Raw genomic sequence first — 17,006 nt, forward strand, 5'->3', positions numbered from 1 at the left:
CCTCTCAAATAGTTTTAAAAAACCATGGCAAGGGGCGCCTGGGTGGCTCAGTCGGTTGAGCGTCTGACTTTGGTTCAGGTCATGATTTCATGGTTGGTGGGTTAGAGCCCCATGTCAGACTCTGTGCTGACAGCTCAGAGCCTGGAGCCTACTTTGGATCTGTCTCCTCTCTCTCTCTCTGCCCCTTCCCTGCTTCCACTCTGTCTCTCAAAAAAAAAAAAAAAAAAAAAAAAAAAAAAACTATTGCAAGAACCACAGAAAAATGGTCAAGCCTGAGTTGAAAGCATTTCCTAGTTGGGAAAACTGAGGCACTGAGCCAAGAACTTCAGGAAGGTACAAAGAAGAACGAGTCATAGTCTCTGTTTCCCAGCAGCTCTGGGGCAGAGGATTAGAACTTTAGGACCTTTGTAAGTCTAATCATTCTCCTGCTTTAAATTATTCAAAGGTTCACCACTGCCTCCTGGACTCAGTTTAACCTCCTTGGTGTAGCACTGAAGGCCCTCTGTGATATGACCACCTTGTCCTGAGCCACTTGACGGGCACCTGTGCCGGGCTGTGTTTCCTACGCCTCTCCACCTGTGCACACGGCACTCCCTCTGCCAGGAGCACCTCTCTTTTCTCCTTCCACTGTGCCAGCCTGCTTCTTCCCTTCTCCCAGCCTCAGAGCAGAGCCTTCTCTGTGGGTAAACTCTGTGCATGCTAGCGCTTATCCTTCGGGTTCCTGCCTCCCTGTTGTCACTGCTGGGCTACTTGTGCATCTCGGTTTCCGTGAAATCCCTCATGTCAGAGATTGTGTCTCGGGCATTCGTGAATCTCAGCACAGTGCCGGCCGTACAGCTGGTCTTGTAACATTGAATCCATAGAAATCTGGTGTGAGCAGGACATGACTGGGCTCAAAGGAAGGGGAGTCACAGCCAGCAGGGACCAGAAACGCTGCCAACTGAGGGCCTTCGGGACAGCGATTCCTTCACTCCATCCTCACTCCAGGCCTCCAGGGGCATCGCTCCTGACCCAGACCAGGGCGAATCATGCAGGGGCAGGTGTGAGCACGGGCATGTGATGCAATTCTGGCCAATGAGACAGAAGGACAGGTCTCCTGGGGACTCTGAGAGAGCTGTCCTCACCCTCGAACCGAGATACGGGCAAGGAAACTCGCCCTTGTCAAATTTAGGATCTTCTTGTTACCTGTGACACCTGGACCTGAAGCGCACCGGGAGGGAGGTCAGCCTACGAAGAGAAGAGCATGGCCGAGTGGAAAGGGGGGCAGAACCATCACCTCCCAGGTTGCTGATGAGACACTGCGTAAACCTACCTGCGGGTCCCACGATCTCAACTGTCCTCACTGTTTAAGGCACTTTGAGTTTGCTGTTACTTACAACCTGGATATTCTAGTCTTTATAGTTTTGAAGAAGGGCCTGGGTCTCCCAGGTGGAGAGTGGGTGGGAGGGCATCAGCAGGGGGGAAGCACATGCAGAGGGTGGGGCCCGGGGCCCCTCTCCAGGGCAGCAGGCAGCCCAGCCCAGCTTGGCCAGGCCACACCGTGGACCCGTGGGAGGAAGGGCGCTTCCAACTCCAACGTTCACTGCGTTTTCTCCCCACCATCGCCCCCTATTAGATCAGTTTGGAACATGCGAATTTTGTGCTTGTGCCTGGAGGTGCCTTAATAAAGGATGGGCTTTAAAGAGAAGAGGGGGAAAGGCTGAATAAATACACAGCACTTCATTCTCAGCCTTGGACAACAGAGCAACCGCCCTAATTTCTTTTTGTTAGAACAGAGATAATCCAATAATTAGGGCAGCAAATAGCATAACCCTGGCTAAAGCCCTAATGAACCATCTGGCTTGAATCACTTAGGCTTATTCTAGGGATCTGGCTGGTAGGGCTGAGAGGGGGCCTCGGCCTGGGGTATCTGCTGAAGAGTGATTCCACCCCCAGCCTGGTCCCACCACAGGAAGGAGCCGAGTTTTCTGTGTTCCCATGCCTAGGATGTTTGCTCGGTCACTGATGGGATCCAAGTCTGGGGTGGGCTGCTCCTGGAAGGGGACAAGGGGGCCCAAGCTGGCCGTGGCTCAGCCATAGGCCCTCCTCCTTAGCTCTTTTCAACAGACTGCCTGGTGTCATGGGTGTGGCCAGCCCACAGTTCAGGCTGGCAAGGCTGTGTCCAGGATGGCCTCGCATTGCCCACCTCAACTGAGTCTGTCCCCTGCTGGGACACGTGAGCTCCCTGGGCCCCACGACCCCGTCCTGTTTCCCTTTGCCCCACTCTCTGCTGCTGGGACAGTGCTCAGTGACAGGCTGCTGAGTTGATGGACTGGAGATGAGGCAGCTGGCCTGAGTTTGGGACTTTTGGGCCACCTTGCCTGGGGGCTTAGGGAGAGCCCAAAGAAATGACAAGATTTCTCACCTCACAACAGTGTGTCATCCAGAGGGCCCTTGGTGGCGCCAGGAGGGTTCCCTGAAGTTCACGGGGAAGCCCTGCCCTGCCAGCTCACTCCCTTGGCACAGCAGGAAAGATGTTGGAAGGGCAACAGGTTCCCTAACCCTTCTTCTGGAGGTGGCTTTGGATTCATCGCATCCAAAGGGGTGACTTGGGTCCCAGTTAGGTCCTTCCCAGATGCATGGCAAGTAAGGGGTTGCGATTTGCCCAGGGTGCCAGGAGCTGAGGGTGGGGAAGATCCAGGGCACAGCCCTGAGGACAATCAACTCCCACGACCCAATTTCCCCAAGCTGTCAGGGAAGGGGGTGGGGGGGAGGACTGCTTCCCACGTCCATGCCCCACAGCAAGGCCTCAATACACCAGGTTCCGACCAGAGTGCTGAGGTCCAGGCCCACTGAAAGTACCTAGCACTTTCCTCCCCTTGGAGGATGGAGGTGGGGCCTCCTCCAGCTCTCTCCTCCAGGGCCTCCCTAGGTAGGACAATGAGCGGTGGGCCACCTCCCCCAGTGGTGCTGATGACCTCCACATTCAGCTTCCAGAGGCACATTTTATGCTTGTGGAAACTCCAGGCCGCCGGCCCTAGGCCCTTGTGAGCACCCAAACCAGGCGCAGCCACCTTCGTGGGCGCAGCACGTGGTTGTGGGGGGACTCAGCTGAGCGGGCCTTGGCGAAGCCTGCGAGCGACCCCTGCGTGGAAAGGTTCACATCCCTGGCAGGTCTCACAGTGACGCGACTGGGGCTACAGCTCGGCTGGGGACCCTAGCGAGCAGCGCTGCCCCCCAGCCCCACCCCGGTCTCGTGCCAACCCCTTCCGAACCAGGCAGCGACCTCTTCCACCTCGGTTTCCCCTAAGGTCCCGGGTCGGGCGCGGCAGGCACCCTCAGAGACGGGAAAGGCGAGGAGCTCCCGCCGGCCGGGCCTCGGCCCGGGGACCCCCGCGCTTGCCCACTCCCTGGGGCTCGAGGCTCAGCCCTGGGAGGAGGAGGCGCGTGCTGGGTGACCCTTCCTGGCGGTGGAAAGCGGGCGTAACAGGTGGGCGAAGGTCGGCGGCCCGGGAGAGCTCCGCGGCGGGGTCCACGGACACAGGAGGAAGAACCGCCAAGGTTTTTCCAAAGGACAAGCGGCCCCGCGGTCCTTTGGTGCTCGGCCCGGGCGCCAGCGAAGCCGCCGCGCTCTGCGGGCCGCCGGGCCCACTCGGGAGGCCGGCCCGGCCCCGGGCCCCTCCACCTCCCGCCCCAGCCCGGCCCCTCGGCTGCGGGGCCGGCCCCGCAACGGGTTCCCAAGCGGGGAGGACCGCGCGGCAGGCAGCAACTGGTGTCTCCCCGGGGCGCAGCTCCGCCCTTCCCCGGAACAAAAGCCGCCGCCCGCGCCGGAGCTCCCCGCCAGCGGGCCGAGAGGGGGCGCGGCGCGGGCTCCGAGAACCGGGCCCCGGAAATGGGACACCCCCAGGGGGCGCCCCCAAACTTCCCACCTCTCCAGTGCGGGTCAGGGAGGGGTTCGGGACTGCCTCTGTAGGGCGCGCGGAGAGCGCACGGAGAGGGCGAGGGGCCGCTACCGGCGGGGGTGGATGCCGGCGAAAGGGGAGACCGCAGGGGGCCGGGGCACCCGCGAGGTCGGGGAGGGAGCGAGAGGCCGGGCCGGGGGAGGGGGCGGGAAGTCGGCGAGTTGGAAACTTACTGCAGTCGTCGGATTCGTAGCCGTCGGCGTCCGGCTCGTCCTCGGGCGGCTTGGCGGGCGGCCGAGCCGGGCTGGGGCCGAGGCTAGGGCCCGGGCTGGCGCCGTAGGCTCCGAAGAGCTGGTCGACATCCTCGTCGTCGTCGCGGGCGCCGTCGGAGGGGCTGCGGCGGCCCGCGCTGGCCGCGGCGGGGCGCGCGGGGGCGTCCGGGGGCGCAGCGGCGCGGGGCCCGGCGTCCGGGGGCAGGCCCCGCGGGAAGCGGGGGAAATAGTCGGAGATCTGCTTGATGGGCCGGATGGGGCCGGGGCACACGTCGATGGCCATATGCTCCTGGATGCTGATGGTCGCCTTCTCCCCGCGCCGCCGGAGGGTCATGCAGGCAGCGCGGCCCCGCCCGGGCGCGGCCCGGCCCGGCCCGGCGCGGCCCCGGACCGCGGGGGGGGGGGGGGGGGGCGGCTCAGCTGGCCCAGCGGGGCGCGGCGAGGGCTGCGGGCATCGCCGGCGGCGCCCCCCGGACGGCCCTGACGCGGCTGCTGCCTGCTCGGCGGCGGCCGGCGAGTGAGTGCCAGGGGCCGGCAGGCGGGGGGCGGGCCCAGCCCGCGTCACCCGGCAGCAACCAAGCAGTGTGAGTGTGCGGGCTGCGCGGGCGGGCGCGGAGCGGAGCGAGCGAACGGCGCCGCACTCACTCGCACTGGCACCGGCGCGCGCACACCCGCGGGCCCCGGGCGCCTTCCACTCGCGCACACGGGCAGGACCGCCGGGAGGCTGAGCAGGGAGCCGCAGGACGCACACTCGCACGTTCCCGCTTGTCCCAGCCCTTGTGGGGTTCCGTTCCCTCCCACAGGACACACGCGGGGGTGCCAAGTCACTCTAAGCACACAGAAGCGTGTGCAGACGCTTGGCAGAAGCGTCCGCTGGCTCACACCTGCAGGACACATCCGCAAACGTTATGTACCCATACAGAGTTGGTTGCGGGTGCCGTTCACCCCCGATACACATCTGCCTAACAGGACACACACAGACACACCCATAGAAGTGATCAGGGGACTCGGGGCATCCCCCTCCACCCCCATCTAGCAGGACACACAGCCACGCTCCTAGGAATGTGCGTGAGCAACGTGTGTTGCTCACACGCTGGTAGGGCATGTACATCCTCAGTGGCCCAAGGTCATTGCTGTTCACAATTCCTCTCGGGTCACATACAAGCACACACTCTTCGTAACCCGGAGTCAGTCCCTCACTTGGTTAGTGAGCAGTTTGAGGAACTCGCCCGCTCTCCCCATGGGGATAGGATGGGTGAGAACCTTGGCCACAGACTGGTCCCGAGGGGGGAGGGCAGACATGGCCTGGGCAGAAGACACCTGCCCCGTGATGATGGATGAGGCAGAAGTGGGGAGGCAGGGCGTGGTCTGCCCACCTGCTCAAGCCTCCCACATGGTCAGATAACTAAACAAATCTCGGCAGCCCAGCCCAGAGCTTTCCGGGAACAGAGCTCTGTTGGGAATGGCTGCTGCTTATACAGGTGTGTCTCCAGAGAGCCCTGGGCCTGGACAGAATCCTGTTTACTGCCTGGCTTCTGACATATCAGAAATGCTTATCTTCTTGGCTGGGTCCCCTCCATGAGTCTGAATGAGGACAGCCCCAAGCCTGTGTCCCTCCCTCCACCATAACCCACTGAAAGAGGTGGGGGGAACAGAGAGAAGAGAGAGGAGGCTCTTTCTCATCACATCCAGCTGCTACATCCTGACGGATCATCTGATCTTTTTGAACCTCAGTTTCCTCATCTGGGAAATGGGGCTAATTCCAACCTCACAGCATTATGGGGAGGCCCCTTCCAGCATAGAACATGACAGATCAGAGGTGCTCGACAGGGTTGGCTTTCTCTTCTCCCTTCCCTTGAGAGACAAGACTCACTGGTGAGAAATGATGGAGAACCATACGCTGTTTTGTAAGTTCTGCACTGGGTGGTGATAGTCGGCATGACTATATCAAGACCGTTTCCAGCTGCCATCGCTTTGATCCCTTACATTACCCCATGGTGTAGACAGGGCATACTGTTACCATGTTCAGGCGAGGAGATTAAAGCTCAGGCACGATGACTTACCCACAGTGACTGCTGGGCTTGTAGCAGAGCTGGGAGTAGAACCCAGGTGTTCTGACTTTTTTGAAGCTTCCACGCACCCCCTCCTCTGCCTCTTCCTCTCCACCCCTGTGAAGCTTGAAGGGTCCGAGCAGAGCTGGAAACACAGGTAAAACCTCGTTTCCCAGAGTTAGGGGGGCGGGGGCGGGGGCGGGGGCGGGGGGGGGCGGGGAGAGGCGGCCAAGCCTCAGTGGTTACAATAGGAATGAACCAGCCTGGGGGCTCCCTAAGGACGATCTGGGAACCCGGTAGGAGAAAAAAATCAACCTTCCAAGAATCAGAGGCCAAGGGAAGGCCAGGAAAGCCTGGAAGCCTAACACAGTGGGTTTCTCATTTCTGGGAATGCTTAAGGGGATTAGTTCTTAAATAGGCACAGAGTGACTTCTATGCCAGAGGTAGCTGCATCACAAAGTGATTATGTAATGATACGGGTATTAAAGTACAGACACTGAGCCATCATTTCATAAGTCCTTCACTTGAGGAGCAAGAGAGTATTGTCATCTGTTTACATCTGGGGAAACTGAGGCTTCAGGAAGTCAAGGGTCTGGGAATGAGAGTGGATATCCTGACCCCTGACCCTGTGCCCTTTTGACATCAAAGGTATACCCCTGTGTTCACTGGGAGTGGGGACAGAAGGGGGCTGACCTCTCCCTCTGGCCTCTTGACCTTCTGTGGGTCTGGCTTTTTGGAGGAGCAGCTCACAGCTTTTGGCCCTGCAGGTGCTGGCTCTTGGAGGGTCTGGAAGAAGTGGGGTGGAAGGCCCAGCCTCCAAAGCACTGAGTTGGGGAACCCCGGGATGCCCACTGGAGAAAGGGGAGGAGTGTGTGGGACCAACCCCTGGCAGGTGGCAGAGTGGAGAGCCACTCCACGGTCTGAGTTCATCCAGCTATGAGCCCCACCGAGAAGGGGCAGGGTCCCCCTGGAGGGACAGAATTGGTGTTATCGGGCAGGTGACCATTTTTCTACAAAGAGTATGGGCTGGGGAGTCAGGCAAATTTGGACTCAAAAGCCAGTGTCTCCTGGCCCCTAACTGTGTCTGACTTTGGTCAAGTTGCTTAACTTAGGCCCCTCAGTGGTGGAGTGGGGGAGGCCACGAACAAGCGTGTGAGAAATGCTGATGGGGATGGATGGCACGCAACAGGCACTCAGTCCGTCGTAATCCTTTTGCCCCTGCCTTCCTGGTGCAAACCATCTGCATATGCCCTGTGCCTGCCTCAGTTTCTCTACCAGTGAAGCGCAGTTGGCCGCCCTCTTCCTGTCTGCTGCAGGACCAGGTAAGGCTATGGGGGGAAGTGCAGGCGGAGGTGAATGTACTTGCTGGCTGGCATGAATGGGGATCTTGAGGCGGCTGGACATGTCCAGGCCCCATCAATCATGTTGCCTTCCATGCTGGCAGCTGGACCGGCCCTTAGCAAAGTTAAGTGGGACCGTCTGCCCTTGGTCACAGCTCTCGGGAATCCTGGGCCCACGCTTCCTCTCCACCTGCTTCTCCCAACAGGCTCCTGAGCACCCCCTCCCCCCACCAAGGCCCCTGTGCGATGAAGTAGAAGCGGGTTCCTCGAAGGATGGCCCAGCCATCTGTACCGGCAGGATGCATCTTAATAACGCAGATTCCAGGCCCCTATCTCACACCCCCTGACTCAGATACGCATGTACGTGAAGACTCAGGATGCATCTTAACCAGCGCCCCGGATTATTTTTATTCACAGTTATTTTTGTGGGAATCGCTGGGTGAGAAGGTGCTAAGGTTTAATACAGTGATTCTCAACCTGGTTTGCTACCTCCACACTGTTCACTGTGCAACACCCAGGCGGGGGTGGGTGTTGGAATTTCTAGAGTGCTTTGGCAAAGTCCCACACACACCACTTTGGGCATTGGGGCTTCTTTCCTGGCTGAGAATGACCAGTTAAAGCCTTTCCTTCCAGCAGGCGATGGGCATTTTAGAGGAAATGACTCGGCACTCGGCCACATGTCCTTGGTTGGCATCTCTGGCTGGTATCCACGTGCCCTGGAAGGAAGGGCCCTCCCTGGCCTGGCCTAACGTGTACCCCCAATTTCCACTCTCCTCTGATTACTGGAGGAGGAGAAGGTTGGGCTAAAAGAACCTTCTCTGTAGTCATAGGAATTTTTTACCCAGAGGAGGGGCTGATGGAGGACTTCTAAGCACAGTGGCTGGTTGTTGGAGAGGCCTTCCAGGGGCTCCTGAGAATCCACTGTTTACCAAGTATCTATTGAGCACCCACTCTGTGACAGGCCCCGTGCTACGTTCTGCAGGGTGCCTGGTGATGAATGAAGCCCCCCTTTGCTTTAGATTCCAGGGATAGAGGGCAGATCAGGAAGGGACGTGGGAGCCATCCACTCCGGCCCATCGCTGCCTCCTCCTTGCCCCACTCGGCACAGGAAGCCTGGTAGAAGTCCGAGGAAACGAGTCACCAGAAGTGTTAGCGGTTGTAGCCTGTGGCTGCCGAGGGGCGAACTTGACGTGATAATTTATTATGCCCATTCTCATAAACACATGACACTGGTCACAGTACATTTACTAGCACTAGGTCTACCGTGAGGAAAAGCTGACACCTGGTGACGTTGTTTTGTGGACGTCAAACGCTCCTGGAGCTGTCGTGATGGGCTAAGTGGCTCAGAGACGGTCATCGTCTTCCCCTTCTGGGACACCTGTGCAGTGGTGTGCAGACCACAGATCTGTGAGCCCCTCCCTCGCCCACTTCGCGTCCCATGTGAGCAAACAGGCTGGTGGAAATGGAGGGCCTGGTCCAAGGTCACAAGGGGCCGGGCCAGGACTCGCACTCACACGTTCCCTCCCTGCAGGGTGTGGCCTGTGCTGCCGGGGACGGGACAGATGGCAACGAGACCTAGTGAGAGCTCACCTGCCAGGAGGGACTTAGCCTGGGATCATGCTGCCTGTGGGAGGAGATCAGATGCCAGCAAAGCATAACGCTGAATCCTCAGGGGTTGCTCCGGAAATGACCTGCGGGAGGAAAAGGGGTATAGCCTGAAGACAAGGCGGTGCCCTCACCACCCTGCCCCCAGAGGCCTGGGGGTCGTTGGAGCCCTGGGTCTTGTCTGAATGTCTTTAGGACGGGGGTGGCTATCTCAGCATTACAGTGGGTTAGGATGGGCAGGAGCCCTAACTGGCAATTTTGAAACCCAGGTCAACAGCCACAAATGTTCCCTCAAACAGCTTTATATTAATGATGCAATCCAAAAGGTATTAACAGTGCAAATGGTGGCTTCCAATTTTAACTCATTCTACTTTTAAAATGTATGAAATATTTCAGTTGTACAAAAAAGGCCTGGAGGATAATGTGAAGACTGCCCGAACTACCAGCCAGCTTACAAGCGAAACATTACAGGCTCCTCAAAGAAGCTAAAATAGAATTAGCACAATCAAAACAAAAATTATAGGGGCACCCGGATGGCTCAGTTGGTTAAGCGTCAGACTTCGGCTCAGGTCATGATCTCAAGGTCTGTGAGTTCGAGCCCCGGGTGGGGCTCTGTGCTGACAGCTCGGAGCCTGGAGGCTGCTTCGGATTCTGTGTCTCCCTCTCTCTCTGCCCTTCCCTTGCTTGTCCTCACTCTGTCTCTCTCTCTCCCTCGAAAATAAATGAACATTAAAAAAAAATTACAGATGCATTTGAAATGCCCCGATAGTCCTCCTTGATCCTGCTGCTCTCTCCAGAGGCAGTCACTATCTGGAATTTGATAATCATCGCCCCATGAACGCATTTTTACCTTTACTAAAGACATATGCATCCATAAACAATACGTGGTATTGTTTTACATGTTTTAAAACTTCAGGGGCGCCTGGGTGGCTCAGTCGGTTAAGCGTCTGACTTCAGCTCAGGTGGTGATCTCACGGTCTGTGAGTTCGAGTCCCGCATCGGGCTCTGTGCTGACAGCTCAGAGCCCGGAGCCTGCTTCGGATTCTGTGTTACCTCGCTCTCTGCCCCTCCCCCGCTCGCTCGCTCTCTCTCAAAAATAAACATTAAAAAATTTTTAAAAACTTCATATAAATGTATCATATGGTATGTATCCTCATTCAACTGATTTTATCACGTGCCATTGTTTGTGAGATTTAGTCCTGCCGATGCATGTGGCTGCCTATACTTAATTTTCATCACAGTGCAATATTCCACTCTGTGAACACACCACAACTTGTTTCTCTGTTTTCCTATCGCTGGACATTTAGGTGGAATCCCATGCTTTGCTATCACTCTACACCTGTTATGGTGGCTATTCTTGTCTCCTGGCCCACCTGTGACAGTGTCATTACCATTTCCTGGAGAGGGAATTGCTGGGCAGAAGCACATACGTATCCCTGGCTTGACCAAGGAGTGCAAAGTGGCCATCTCCGTTTCCACCCGCTGTGTGTGAGAGTTCTGCTTCCCCCGCATCCGCATCAACACTCGGTGTTGCCAGACTCGAGTTTTTGTTGGTCTGATTGGTGAGAGAGGGCATCTCATTGTATTTAATTTGTTCTTCTGGCTTTTACTGTCGAACCTTTGCTATGAAGGGTGGGTGGGTGTTGTCAACAGACAAATGGAGCAAATTGAAAATTGAAGAGTTTTTTCTTTAACGTTTAAAAAGTTTACGCATTTTGAGAGAGAGAGAGAGAATGAGTGGGACGAGGGGGGGAGGGCAGAGAGGGAGAGAGACTCCAAGCAGGCTCAGCACTGTCTGTGCAGAGCCTGACATGGGGCTCGAACTGTGAGATGGTGACCTGAGCTGAGATCAAGAGTCAGATGCTTGGGGTGCCTTGGTGGCTCCGTCCGTTAAGCCTCCGACTCCGTCCGGCTCAGGTCCCGTTCTCGTGGCTCTTGAGTTCCAGCCCCGCGTCGGGCTCTGTGCTGACAGCTCAGAGCCTGGAGCCTGCTTCCGATTCTGTGTCTCCCTCCCTCTCTGCCCCTCTACCTGCTCATGCTCTGTCTCTCTCTCCTTCAAACTAAATAAATATTAAAAATTAAAAAAAAGAGAGATGCTTAACTGACTGAACCACGCAGGTGTCCCCAGAATTGAACAGTTTCCATCAATAGCAGGGTAGGTTGAATGCAGAATGAGTCCCCCATATGGTGGGATAATGTACAGCCATCAAGAAGGACAGGGCAGCTGTGTGCACACTGATATGGGAGCTATATTGATATTCTGATGTGCTAGAAAACTTTACATCTCAGAAGTATGGTTAAATAAAAAGAGGCATAAACAGCATGTAAATAAAAGGATATATAACACATGTTTATTTTCATATATGCCTAAGATACCCCCGAAAGAGCAAAGAAATTGATAAAATAGTTCATCTGGGAAGGGAACTGGGGGGCAGGGAAACTTTTCTGCTCGGTGCATTTTTGCTACCTACATGCATTACTAATCCTGCCCCCCCCCCCAAAAAAAAAAATCAGCCTGAAATAGGTGAATTGAGAGAGACAGAAAGTAGATAGAAGTTACCAGAGGCTCGGGGGTTATTATTTAATGAGTATGGAGCTTCTCTTTGGGAAGACGAAACAGTTCTAGAAATAGTTACAATATTGTGAACATATACTTAACCCACTGATCATACACTTAACAATGGTGAAAATGGTAGGCTTTATGTTATGTATATTTTACCACAATAAAAAAGGTAGGAAAAAAGCCCACAATGTAAGCTTTTTTTTAATGGCACCATTAAAAAATAATGATGCTAAGAGAGTAGATCTTAAAAGTTCTCATCACAAGAAAAAAAATCCTTTTTCTTTTTGAAAAAAAATTCTAACTATATGTTAACTAGATTTCCTGTGGTGATCATCTCACAATATATACAAATAGCAAATCATGACATTGTACCCCTACGTGAATATATGTCAATTACACCTCAATAAACCAATTATAATTATTGAAAACATCACTGCCTGTGTCTCCATCCCCTGAGACAAATCCTGATCCTGGCTCCATGGCCGGACGGTGGGAGCCTGGAGCTGGCACCAGGACCAACCGAGGCAAGACTTTCCACAGGAGGGCACTGTGACTTCCGGGGCAGGGGGTGGGGGGAAGGGGGGGAAGGGGCTCTTCTGGGCAGAGGCCGCGGCTCCTGAGGCCTTGGCTGAGTACCGCCTAACTCCCCAGCGGGACTGTCCCCATCGGCCTGGGGCCTGGGTGCTCAAGCATCTCTGAGCTTCCCTAGCCCCAGGCTCCCTCCCACTGCTGGCTTCCCTCTCAGCCCTGTCCCTGTGTCTCAAAGATTCTTGCTTTTCTGTAAACAAGACTTCGGATGACCGGGCCTCCCCAACCATTTCACCGCCCTCTTCCATCCCTTGGCAGTGGAGTCCCCCAAATCCTTCTGAGGCTCCTGCCAACAGGCTGCATCCCAGCCTCCACTGATACACACACTGCCCTCCCTCGTCATTCTGATGGCTCCCGATGCCCTTGCCCGGCAACACAATGGACCCAGTCCTGGACTCCTCGACAGCCAACCACCTTCCCGGTGGCTTCATTTCGGCCACACTCCCCCATGGCCACACCCTGGGCCCTGCCATGCCCTGTGGCCACGTCAGTTCCTAAATCACACGTGCAGCCCAGGGATCAGACACCAGAGGCGGGGGCGCTGGTCCTGTCCTCACAGGACACAGTAGCATCCTCCACGCTCCCCTGCTGCTCCTGACTACTCTGTCACCTGACAGGCCATGCGTCTCCACCTGTCCCAGCCTTCTGGGGTCTCTGGGTCTGAAGAACAGTTTGAAAACCCTTGGCGCCCTGTGGGAGTCCCACGCAGAGCCAAGCGGTCCCCTAAAGTGGCGTTCCCTAAGCTCTGTCACCTGTGAGGCAGCTTCTCAGCTGGGGCCTGGGTTGTTTACATTTTTCTTTAAACACCAACTTGCTTCGGGGCACCTGGGTGGCTCAGTCAGTTAAGAGTCCGACTCTTGGTTTCAGCTGAGGTCCTGATCTCACAGGTTGTGGGACTGAGCCCTGAGTCAGGCTCTAGGATGACAGCGTGGAGCCTGCTTGGGATTCTCTCTCTCCCCCCACCCTCTCTCTCTGCCCCTCCCATACTTGTGAACACGATCTCTCTCTCAAAATAAATAAATAAACATTAAAAAAATCAATTTGCTTAAAAAGTGCTTTAAATATTCAGCCGTGCTTTGTCCTCACAACAGTGTCTGTGACGGAAATTAGTGTGCTGGTTACATTTCTCTACTGCACATCGAAATAAACATATAATTACTACAATAAAATACTTCTCATTAAGCATATGAGGTTAAGTCAACTGCCCAAGGTCTCACAGCTAAAAAGAGGCAGGACCAACAGTCGAGCCCAGGCTGGTTTGGCTCCAGAATCCATGCCCTTGACCATCACCAGCCCCTATGTGTTCAGCCCTGTCACCCCGGGCTGGGACAGTTGCTGTTCCCCAACACCCATCGACAGGCCAAATTTGCCACACATATTTAAGCTGACGATAACCCAGCTCTTTGCACGTGTTAGGCGGGTGTCGAGTCAGAATGAGGTTTGTTTCACATCCTCCATATGGGATCTACCCAGCTCTGGGTCCATCCTCCCCTTTCGTGGGACAATTGCCCTGGGGCCCGCACTACTGTAGGGCAGGCCTTAGGGCTCACCCAGAGAGCCCAGGGTCTGAGTGGGGGAGTGGGGTCGGCAGCGGCCGCCCCGCCTCCCCGGCCCCCACCTGCTGGGTCCCTGAAACCCAAGGCTGAGAAAGAGTTCAGCAAAGGGGGTGAAGGAAGCAGAAGTTTGTCTTCGCAGGAGGCCCGGTCTGCACTAACGTCGTCGCTGTGGGAGAGTGTGGCTGTTTGCACAACTGTTTGTGGTTGAGTCGGCTGGAGCTTGGGGTGTGCAGGGGGGCCCTACAGGGGTGGAGGGTAGAGGCCTGATGCCCTGCTGTCACACTGCCCCTGGATGCTGCTGACCCGCCAGTTCTGCCTGCTTCTGGGCAAGGGTGGGGAGCACTTTGCGGCACATGTATGTAGAGCCAGAGTCTGGGACCATGAAGTGCTTCTTCCGGCTCGCCCAGCGCCTCTCCCGCTGCACGGTCTGGGGCCCAAACATACCCATCGGCGGGGCTGCCGTGCCTCTGCCCGCTGCCCTCACCCCTCCCCGATCACTCGGCACGCTCCTATGCTGCCTTCAATGCCCTGCTCAGGTGTTGTTTATCCCTGAAGCCGACGCAGGTGTTCTTTCCACGATACCCCCTTGTGGCCGTGCCTGTGACATGTTACCGGGCTTATCACACACCGCGTGATTTGGGTTTAAGAGTCGGTCTCCCCAACGGTGTCGAATTTCTTGAAGAGCTGGAGGGGACGGCTCCATCTTTGTGGTCCTCGAGGTGTGGGGTGTTGATTGATGGGACTTGGAACCCTCTGGGAGAGTCTCAGGACCCACCCTTAGGGAGCCCAGGCTGCAGGCCCAGAGTGGGGCCTGGGAATCAATCATGTTCCCAGGGTCCTGAAGCGGGGGGGCAGGTAGGACTTCCACAAGCATGGCACGTCTTTACTAACAGGGAACCTGAGGGCCTGAGAGGTTAACCTGACCTGTCCAAGGTCATACAGTAACTTTGAGTCAGGGACAGGGCTTGAGGCTCTGCACTTCCCCTTGCCTGAGGGGCTGGGAGCATGGGTCTCCCCTCTCCTGCCATCTGGGTCATTCATTCATTCATATTACTTTGCTTTTTTCTCTTCTCCTTAAGTTTATTTATTTATTTATTTAGAGAGAGAGAGAGAGAGAAGGAGAAAGAGACTGAGAATCCCAAGCAGGCTCTATGCGCTCAGTGCTGAGCCTGACACAGGGCTCGATCCCATGAAGTGTGAGGTCATGACCTGAGCTGAAATCAAAAGGCGGATGCCTAACCGACTGAGCCACCCAAGCACCCCTACCTGGGGTCCCTTTAGGCCCAGCCTCGGGCTCAGGGCTCGAAGCCCACCCATTAAGCCAGTGGAGTTTTCCTGAGGCTCTTCCCTTGGCCCTGCCTGGGTTCTGGTGGCCCTGATGGTGACTATACCTTGACCCCCTCCCACAGGGCCTTGGCAGAGGGCACTTAGTCTTGAGGAAAAATCCATTTAGTTTCCTTCATCCTACCCTCTGCTGAACAGGCCCGAAGACATTGAGGTGGGTTTGCCTCAGGGCATTTGCACTAGCCAGTTCCTCTTCCAAAATATCCTTGCACCAAATCACTTCATGGGGGGCTCATTCTCACCTTTTAGATCTTGGCTCAAGACGGTCTCCTAGAGAGCCTCTACCAAAGCCTCTGTGGTCCGGTCCTGTTGTTTATTGTCAGGGAGCTCCTTGTAGGCAGGCACCTAGCACTGTGCCTGGCCCCTGGCTGGTGGAGTTCACAGTGGCTGAAGGGAGGGGTCTGAGCACATAGGTGGCCCTGGCCTCGCCTGTGGGCGACACCTTGGGGTTCCAGGCAGGGCAGCTGAGCGGAAGGAGGCAGGAAGACCAGCAGAGGCCCCGCCAGCCAGCCGGCCCAGCTCCTCCCTGCCTGCGTGCCCTCCCACTCTGGGCGGGCGGCCTTGGAGACAGCAGCATTTAGAGAGAGGAGAGAGGAAAAGCACAGGTCATCCATCAGCAGGGAGACGTGGAGAGCCTGGTAAATCAGGGAGGCTGTCTGAGGCCCTTTTGCCAACTGTCTGCCAGCACCCAGGGCGTCTGGGAGCCTGGGGGACAGGCTGAGGGGACCCTTCGGCCCAGCTGCCCCCATGGGGACTGAGGACAGCCAAGGCAACCAGAGGACCTCCCTGGTTGAGGAGAGAGGACCAAGGGATGCTCCATGCCCTGTCCCCCTCCTGCATGCTTCAGTGTGTTGACCCCCCCTCCCCAGGAGCCTAATTACTTATACAACCCTCAGTATTTAGAATTTCAATACATAAGAGTGTAGAGATTAACACAACAAACCCCAAAACCATCCTCAACAAAATGAACATTTCATCTTTTTTTTTTTTTTTTTTTTTTTTGAGAGGGTTTTTAACTTAAAGTGAACTATAAGGGCCACCTGGGTGGCTCAGTCCGTTAAAGTGTTGACACTTGGTTTCAGCTCAGGTCATGATCCCAGGGTTGCGGGATGGAGCCCCCAGTCCGGTTCCGCACTGAGCAGGCAGTCAGCTTGAGACTCACTCCCTCTCTCTCTCTCTCTCTCACTCTCTCTCTCTCTCTCTCTCCCTCTGCCCTTCTCCCCAGCCTGCTCTCTCTCTCCAAAATAAGATAAAAAGTAAAATAAATAAAAATATCAACACTGTAAAATATCATAGATATAACTTCCCCTTCCTGGGTCCCATGAGCGCCCCAGGGGCAAGCTTAATTATGCAGCTGATGTGGGTCCGCCCGGGGCTGCCTTTGATATTTTTATTATGCATATTTATATTCAAGAAGTATTGTTTTATAGAGTTTAAAACTTTTTATAAATGGCACCAATACGGCATGTATTATTCTGCAACTTGGCTCTAAATGCTTTATTAAAAAAACAGCTTTATTGAGGTATAATTTATACTCTCTAAAACGACCATGGTAAGTGTACGATTTAATGATTTTGAGTAAATTTACAGGGTTGTGCAACCATCAGCACAATCCAATTTTAGAACAGTTGCGTGCCTCCTAAAAAGTCTAAGTGGTTTTTTTTTTGTTTCCTCTCTTTCTCTAAATGCTTCTCGATACACATTTTAAGAACTGCCGTCATAAAGCTCCTACTGTGTGCCTAGCGCTGTTCTGATAGCATTCCATACACGCACGGCTCACTTAACCCTCCCAGCCCCTGCGTAAGT

The 17,006-nt window shown here is 55.5% G+C and overlaps 1 protein-coding gene across 2 annotated transcripts in view; it reads right to left on the reverse strand.

Annotated features, from left to right (window-relative positions):
- The window catches only part of DOC2B (double C2 domain beta), a 43,507-nt gene extending 27,463 nt beyond the window's left edge, over positions 1–16,044 (reverse strand). Inside the window, exons 1-4 of one of the 2 annotated variants that reach the window (XM_053212337.1) lie at positions 15,443–16,044; positions 9,135–9,235; positions 7,088–7,171; positions 4,115–6,349 (exon numbers count right to left, since the gene is read on the reverse strand). In XM_053212337.1, coding sequence (XP_053068312.1) covers positions 4,115–4,487 — 373 coding nt within the window. In that variant the 5' untranslated portion in view covers positions 4,488–6,349; positions 7,088–7,171; positions 9,135–9,235; positions 15,443–16,044. Of the gene's footprint in view, positions 1–4,114; positions 6,350–7,087; positions 7,172–9,134; positions 9,895–15,442 lie in introns of those variants that run through there. The other variant, XM_053212338.1, reaches the window with a different exon arrangement.
- Positions 16,045–17,006: the final 962 nt, after the last annotated feature.

The sequence above is a fragment of the Acinonyx jubatus genome, chromosome E1, assembly GCF_027475565.1.
Source record: "Acinonyx jubatus isolate Ajub_Pintada_27869175 chromosome E1, VMU_Ajub_asm_v1.0, whole genome shotgun sequence".
NCBI lineage: Eukaryota > Metazoa > Chordata > Mammalia > Carnivora > Felidae > Acinonyx > Acinonyx jubatus.